The 7,957-nt window shown below is 32.0% G+C and overlaps 1 protein-coding gene across 1 annotated transcript; it reads left to right on the top strand.

Annotated features, from left to right (window-relative positions):
- Window positions 1-2,669: 2,669 nt before the first annotated feature.
- LOC108374569 (xenotropic and polytropic retrovirus receptor 1-like) lies at window positions 2,670-6,637 on the top strand (the record flags this gene model as incomplete). The annotated part of the gene is made up of 3 exons (XM_017630545.1): window positions 2,670-2,738; window positions 2,804-3,226; window positions 6,376-6,637. Coding segments are annotated over exons 1-3 (754 nt in total), but the record flags the coding sequence as incomplete, so codon positions are not given.
- Between the last annotated feature and the right edge of the window lie 1,320 nt (window positions 6,638-7,957).

The raw sequence follows: 7,957 nt of genomic DNA, 5'->3' as shown, positions 1-7,957 counted from the left end.
TAATATCTCAGAAGGCAATTTTAACAGAAGTGTCCTTATTGCGTCTGACTCCTCAATTATTGGAGATATTTTTTCATTAATAAATAGTTGTAGACTTTTTAAATAGACTTTTAATAAAAAGAAAAACCTTTGTGTGCTAATTTTTACATTCGTGAGTTATTTTATTCTGGGGTCCCAGAGACGGAGAAAATTACTAGGTGGCTGTGTAAAAATTACGTTAGCACTCATAAGTGGTGGGTGGTGAAAACCCAGGAAGGTTTTGCTCCAGCGCATCGCAATGTTTTCTACACAGGGCTAAATTTTCCCCTTTTAGGTGAAAATTAGTAATATTCTTCGGTAATCCTTAGTAAAATTTGGCGCTTAATACTTCAGTGAAAATTTTAGCCATCTATAAGCCATTCTTTAAACAGTGGATCAAAAAGGCCCGTTCTGGTGGGGGTTTATGGGTTAAACTGTGGGAAATAAAGTAGACCACCATTATTTTCAATTTACAACTCGCATAAAATCGTAAGAACTCCGTAATTTAACACAACGGTAGATAAGATTATTAAAAAATTTATTAATAGCGAATAACTTAACTTTTTAAATTTTGTATTTCTTTAAATTTAAATAGTACATACGGATCTGTAGAGAGCAAATCCATCAGCGCCAGACATTTTAATTCAAGTAGGAAGTAACAATATTTAAATTTAAAACTAATTCAATGAATAAATATAGAATTATAATCTGAATTGACATAGCGAATGCCTATCGCTGATGAGATGACATGATACGATTAGTAGCCTCAGGGCTCTTGGGAATCTACCCTATGGGCAGTAGCGCCGACGTTGCCAGATGCGTCGGCGTCGCCGAATCTTTTTAAAGTTGGCCGAAAAGCCTGTCGGCGTAAATCTCTATTAAGTTTGTATTTATGCATGTTAATTAAGAAAAAATAGTGAGACGCCGAATGATTCTATTTTGGAAGATAATGCACATACTTATGAATGTGTATGTGTGTACATTAGCGTGCACCCCTCTCCATAGAAAAATAGGTACTACTTTTCCATCGGAAACATAAAATCCATTATATTTTAAGGTCTCCGTCTAAACAGTTCGAAAAAATATTAACACGAACAAGACCTGTTTGGGAATACGTTCAAAAATCAAGTTTTTTTTATAAATAAAATTAGTTTTAAAAAATATTTTTTCCAAAAAATCACCTCAGATGTAAGATGAGTTTAAGATTAAAAGGTATGCAGAAAAATGTTTAAAACTTTGACCAACGGAATCAAAATAATCAGATTTTGGGAAGTGTTTTCAAATTGGTCTAGCTCACGTTAATCTTAATATTTTTCCGAACTATTTTGACAGAAGTCTTAAGGCCGTTTTCTAGACTGTCTGTTAAAGATTACCAGTGCTTTGTCACTGACATGCTTATAATAAGCAATCCATAAAAAGTCGATAAAGCAGACCAGGCGTAAAACTTTAGCAGGCAGTCGAGAAAATTGCCCTTAAAATATAATAAATTTTATAATTGAGTTTTGGTCATACACCCTAATGTACATATGTATGTACATACCATGTACGTATGAAGATATGTAAGCATAGATTTTATATATTTAGACATATCAAACCATTGCGGAGAGATGTGTGGCAGCCTCTGCAGTTTTCGATACGCATTCGTTTAGTTGAGCAACACAACTTTTCGGCCAAATAATTTTCGATGCAAACAAAATGAATTTATAGAAGCAAGTGGTAATAACAAACGAAAAGGCGAAATGTTTTAAAGTAATTTATGAAGAAGAGAAAATTAATTGGAATTGGAACATGAATAAAAATTCGAATAATTAAAAGTGGGCAATTAAATTAAAAATTTATATCAACAATTCTATTTTCTTTAATGCTACTGTATAAGCAGTAAAAAGTGCGCCAAATGTGAATAGGATATGCACGTGCTACTAACATTTCTTTCAAATACCGGCACAGTGTGTTGAAAAGTATATTTACGCATTCATTGTCGATTTCATAAGAATGCATATTTATCTGTTTTATGTAAATACACAAACACGTGCTGCATACAAGAATACATGGAGGTGCGTACATACATACATATGTATGTAAGCCTATTTATGTACTTTTCTATGGCCGACAAGATGTGGTTACGGAAGCGTCGATTTTGTTTTCTGCGAGGCACAACTTTTGGCAATTTTTAATTCAAGCCACATATTCAAGTAAACAGGTGAAGGTTACCAAAACAAAAACAACCAAAAAAAATGATAGAAAAAAAATTAGTACAAAACTGTTTAATATAAAATATGTAGTACACAAAATTCAAGCATGCAGGAAATATTAATTCAAATACTGTTAACCGTACCTACTCCCCTTACCAATATTACACACGTTTTTTTATAAATTAATAAAAATAAATATTTGGCATTCCGGCATAGGCAAAGAAGCACAAAAGTTTAAAATAGATAAAGAAAATGCACAAATATTGAATCATGCATAAACAGCAGTGAAGTTAAAGCAAAAAATAAACTGAAAACGGTTGTAGTTTTTTGAAGTAAGTTTTTAATTTGAGTCTCAGTTTGGCGTTTGAAAAGTGCGCATCAGCCGGAATTTAAAATTATAACGCTAAATTACCAAATGCAAGCAGTTTACCATATTCGCAAAGTGACCTCATAGTCTAAATGAAATTTCAACAGAATCTCGAAGCCCACATAACACCCGAATGGCGTACACAATACATCGAATATGCTGTAAGTCTGAATTAGAGCTTCTCCTAATACAACTCTCGCATCTAACTTTGTTGCCTTCCACATAGCAACTAAAGGCGATGATACTCGATGCCATTGCACAGGCGCCACCCCCTGGCAGCATTCAACACTCAGACTATATCATTAATTTCAAGCACAAACTCTTCGAAATTTGCGATAAAGAATTAGAAAAGGTCAATATGTTTTACGAAGCGAAATTAATTGAGATCACACGCAAATACACAAACCTTAAGGATGAACTCAAGTTGGCCAAAGAGTTGACAGGCAGCAGCGTATTGGCGCGTTCATCATTCATAGTTAAGAAGCCATTCTTTAGACCAACGATAGATATGACCAAGATCTTGACACGTAGCGCCAGTCATGATTTTAAGGCGGCATTTAGTGAGCTCTACTTGAATGTGATACTTTTGCGTAACTATCAGATTTTGAATCATACTGGGTTCCGTAAAGTTCTTAAGAAGTATGATAAGGTAAAGTGTTTGCGTAGCTGAATGGGTATGTGTACGTACAAGGACTCATACTGACACAGAGTGTCTAAGCTCATGAGTTTACTTTGAAAATGAACAGGGCAATTTTGGCAACTGTTTTTCAAAACACCACAGACTTTCGGAAGACAAGAGCCGTTCAATTCTGGGAACAATCTTGAAAGCTCTTTACTGTCTTTTGAATGAATAATTGAAAGTTCTGCTAACGAGGAGGTCTTAGCGTTATGCTGTTCGGCTTTTAGCAGTTAGTTTCTTTTAAATAAAATTAAATATAAATATTTTTCATTTTAAAACAATGAAAAATATAAATAAAAGCAAATTAAATAAAAAAGAAAAGTAAATAAAAGTAAAATAAAGAAATAAATAAATAAAAAGGAAAAAATTAAATCAATAATGAAAATAGCATCTATGTACATAAAAATTAAATATATTTTTTATTTTTAAAACAAAATCTAAAAATGAAAAGAAAATTAAATAAAAAAAGTTAATTCAAAAAAGAAAAATAATTAAATTAAAAAATTAAATAAATAAGTTCCTAAATATTTATGTAAATTGAAAAAGTATTTTGATTTTGTAAACAATAAAATCTAGAAATTTAAAGAAAATTAAATTACACCTTTTCCAAGAGTACTTCAGAAAGCGTAAAATGAACTTCAGAAAACGTAAAATGTATTTCAGAAACCGTTAAATGTACTTTAGAAAACTTAAAATGTACTTCAGAAACCGTTAACTGTACTTCATAAAACGTTAAATTTACTTCAGAAACCGTGAAATGTACTTCAGAAAAGGTAAAATGTACTTGTTGTAATAAACTGACTATTCTGATATACATTTTACGTTTTCTGAAGTACATTTGACGCTTTCTGAAGTACTCTTGGAAATGGTGTAGAAGATGATAAAAGTTCATTTGAAAAACGAAAAGTTCATTTGATAAAACAAATAAGCTCCTAAACGTTAAATGAAATCAAAAAATATTCTTCTTGTAACAAGTAATTTTTAAGCAAAAAACACAACCGACTTCAATTCGTACAAACAGATTTAGGTGTACCGATCCAATGATCGGATTTAAAACAAATTAGTAAGGGACTACCACCTTTCCGTTCAAGAAAGAATTATCGAAATCGGTAGACGTGGTCCAAAGTTATGCGGTAACATACAGTATCGGTCATATCTAAAGCACGCCATTTCAAAGTGATATTGTGTGCAACTTATGTTTCTTTATGTATTTTTGAGAATTTTCAATTAAAATACAGTTCTTTCTCTAACAAACCCCATATAAAAACAAGTTTAACAATTTGTAGAAAACTTCAAAAAAGTGCAACAAATTTTCACCTAATTTTCAAACTTTTTTCTCAGAAGTGTTTGAATTTTACTGAATACACAGTTTTATAGCCCAATCAATTTTAGTCTGATAACGTGCAAGTTTCAAGTTGCTAAAAGTTACCGTTGATTTTTTAGAATTTTTTTCGCCAAAGGTTTTACGGATTTCTTCCATATACAAATAAATTGAGTTTATTCATTATATGGAGGCCAATGCGACAAAAAAAATTCTAAAAAATCAACGGTAACTTTTAGCAACTTGAAACTTGCACGTTATCAGACTAAAATTGGTTGGGCTATAAAACTGTGTATTCAGTAAAATTCAAACACTTCTGAGAAAAAAGTTTGAAAATTAGGTGAAAATTTGTTGCACTTTTTTGAAGTTTTCTACAAATTGTTAAACTTGGGTTTATATGGGATTTGTTAGAGAAAGAACTGTATTTTAATTGAAAATTCTTAAAAATAAATAAATAAACAATATCACTTTGAAATGGCGTGCTATAGATATGACCGATAATGTACATATAAAAAAAAAATATTCCGGCGAATTGATAACCCTCTCCTATTTTTGATGTCGGTTAAAAAGAATAACATCTAAAAATTAAAAGAAAATTAAATCAGGAAGGGAAAAGGCAAATCAAATTAAAGAAAAAAGTACATAAAATAAGTATCCAACAAAAAATTAAATGAAAAAAAAATAATAAGGGTACTCATATATACGCGCAAGTTTCATATTTGGGCAATTGGGCAACTTTGCGCCACGTGTTTCATGAGGACAATTTTATATTTTACACAATTTCTGACATTTAATTATTTGACTATACTTAATTTATAAAGTTGAACAATTGAAACTCAAATTTGAGTAAATATTTAAGTCTTACCGCAATTATTTCGAAAAAGCGTTGAGCACAAACCAAAATGAATGTAAACAAAATAGCTGATTGAGGGCGGCACAGCACACTGCGCAAAGTTGCGCTCCAAAATTGCCGCGCAAAGTTTCCATTTTTGTGCAAATGAATTTCCATACAAATTTTGACATTTCATTTGCGAGGGTTTAAAATTGCACAGTTTACCCAGTTTGCGAGAGTTTTGCGCTTTTAAATGAGTAGCCTTAATAATAAAAATAAAAAATAAATTAAAAAATAACAAAACTTCGGTGCACGGGGACTCGAACTCGGATCTCTCGAATGGCACGCCTGTGTCTGTGCCATTGCAACTGTTGGAGCAGCGCGAGCTAAATGGTATACAGTTGGTGAATGAGGGAGCTTTTTTTCTAAGACTTTTGTGCTAGAATAACAAAAGTCTTTCGAACTATCTTGACATCTGTCTTTCATTTGTCATAAAAGGGAAATACACTACATCAGCTTGATGGCTCCATCAAGTGCTGCTGGTACTATATTTGTTTCTTAACGAATGGGGTCCGGAAAAAGATTGAAATGAGTAGAGCCAAAATTTCATAATTCTTCTACCATTCTGTTAAACATTGGTTTTTAAATTCTCAACTGAAATATTGCGAACTTTAATCTTCCACAAACACGGCTTTGACTCTTATGGTGCAGGAAACCTCCGCCAACACTTGATGGCACCGGCGTGCTGCTATCATATATGCGCCCTTTTATGAAAGATTTTCTACTATCTTAGCCAGAATTGCCCTGTAAGTCACAACTTGAACTCAATTTGAATGCATGAGACCGCGTGTGTGTGAAATTTTGCTAATAAACTATAATGCGGCTTCTTTTTGAGTACCCTATAATTACAGGCCGATTATAAAGAGTTCCTGCAAGCGATTGTCTTAAAAACTACTATCTTTATAGCGCTTTCGTGGAAGAGCTGGTCACGATTACTTCGTATCGAAAGTGGAAAATGCACTTTTCCATACCAACCGTGAAACCAAAGAGCTTTTAAGAAAAATCGAGGATGTAATGACTTTTAATCTGGAGCATGGTGATCGTCATAAAGCCATGCAGAAGCTACGTGTGCCACCACTCGCTGATCAGACACATCCATGGACTTCGTTTCGTACGGGATTTTCTTTGGGTGCCCTAATCATTCTAGTAATTATGGTTATTTTATCGTGTGAGTAAACTTTATTTAAATTGATTGGATTACACTTGACTTGCGACAACTTTAAGTGACATGACTTGAGAGATTGTACTTGATTTTTTTTTTTTAATTTGAATTAATTTAATATTTTTTCAGTTGTAATGGCCTTGCTACAGCTTTCGCGATGAGCCTTAATTTACAATAATTTCGCATGCATCGATCGAAATTTAGCGTGTAGAGGTACTTTAATTAACTTGACGTTATTTGACCTGACCTTACTTTATTGTATCTGACATCACTTGTTTTGAAGCGACTTTAAAAAAAAAAATGATGTGATGATATAACGCTAGCTGATTTGACGCGAACTAAATAAAAAAGAAACAACTTAAATTTATATCATTGTCAATTGTTTTCTCTCTGAAATAACGCTATACCATTTACCTTGTCTGGACATTACTTAGCAAGCTTTGATTTGAAGTGACGTAACATCACCATTTGCTTTTATTTCATTTGATGCGACTTAATTGTAATTGATCAAACTTAATTCATGTGATTTAACTTGACGTCACTTGACCTAACCTAACTTAAGTTCTATTTTCCCGATGTATTTAAACTGACTTAACTTGATATGATTTGACCTGTCCTAAATTGACTTGACTTGATATTACGTGACTTAACTTGTCGTGACTTCCACAGATATGACCTGACTTTATCTGATTTAAATTATTGCCATATGACTTTACTCATCGTAAATTAAATTGGTGAGTGCGGTGACCATATATGTACATTAGACTGCATCACTCCCCATACAAAAATAAATCGGTACTGTTTTTCCATTGGCATTATAAAATCTATTATATTTTAAGACGTCCATCAAAATATTTCGGAAAAAAATTAGGATTTAAGTAAGCAGGACCAATTTGAAAATACATTTGAAATAAAAATAGTTGCTTAAAGATGTGTTTTGAAAAAAATCCCTTCATATGACAAAACAGTTTAAGTTTGAAAAATTTACATAAAATTATTTAAAAAAAATTCAAAAATGGAACGAAATCGTAATAATGAGATTTTTGATGTTGTTTTTTAACATTTTTCAAAGATTGGTATAAGAAAAACTTGAATAACTGAACCTAAACTCTTCCGATTTNAAAGGTATGATGAACGAACATCATTCAAAGTTGAATTAAGATGTGTTGGTATTTGAAAAAAAAAAAATTGGGACACGAATGACTTTCTTTGCACATAAATAAAAATAGTGGGAAAATACCTTTCTACTGAGATCCCATAAGTCTAAATCAGTAAAGGTTTTGGCCCAGTTATTTAAGTTTTTCGTAAATCAATCTTTGAAAAAGT

The sequence above is a fragment of the Rhagoletis zephyria genome, unplaced genomic scaffold (assembly GCF_001687245.7).
Source record: "Rhagoletis zephyria isolate East Lansing unplaced genomic scaffold, Rhagoletis_zephyria_1.1 Rzeph_scaffold_07859, whole genome shotgun sequence".
NCBI lineage: Eukaryota > Metazoa > Arthropoda > Insecta > Diptera > Tephritidae > Rhagoletis > Rhagoletis zephyria.
This window is presented reverse-complemented; position numbering and strand designations above follow the sequence as displayed.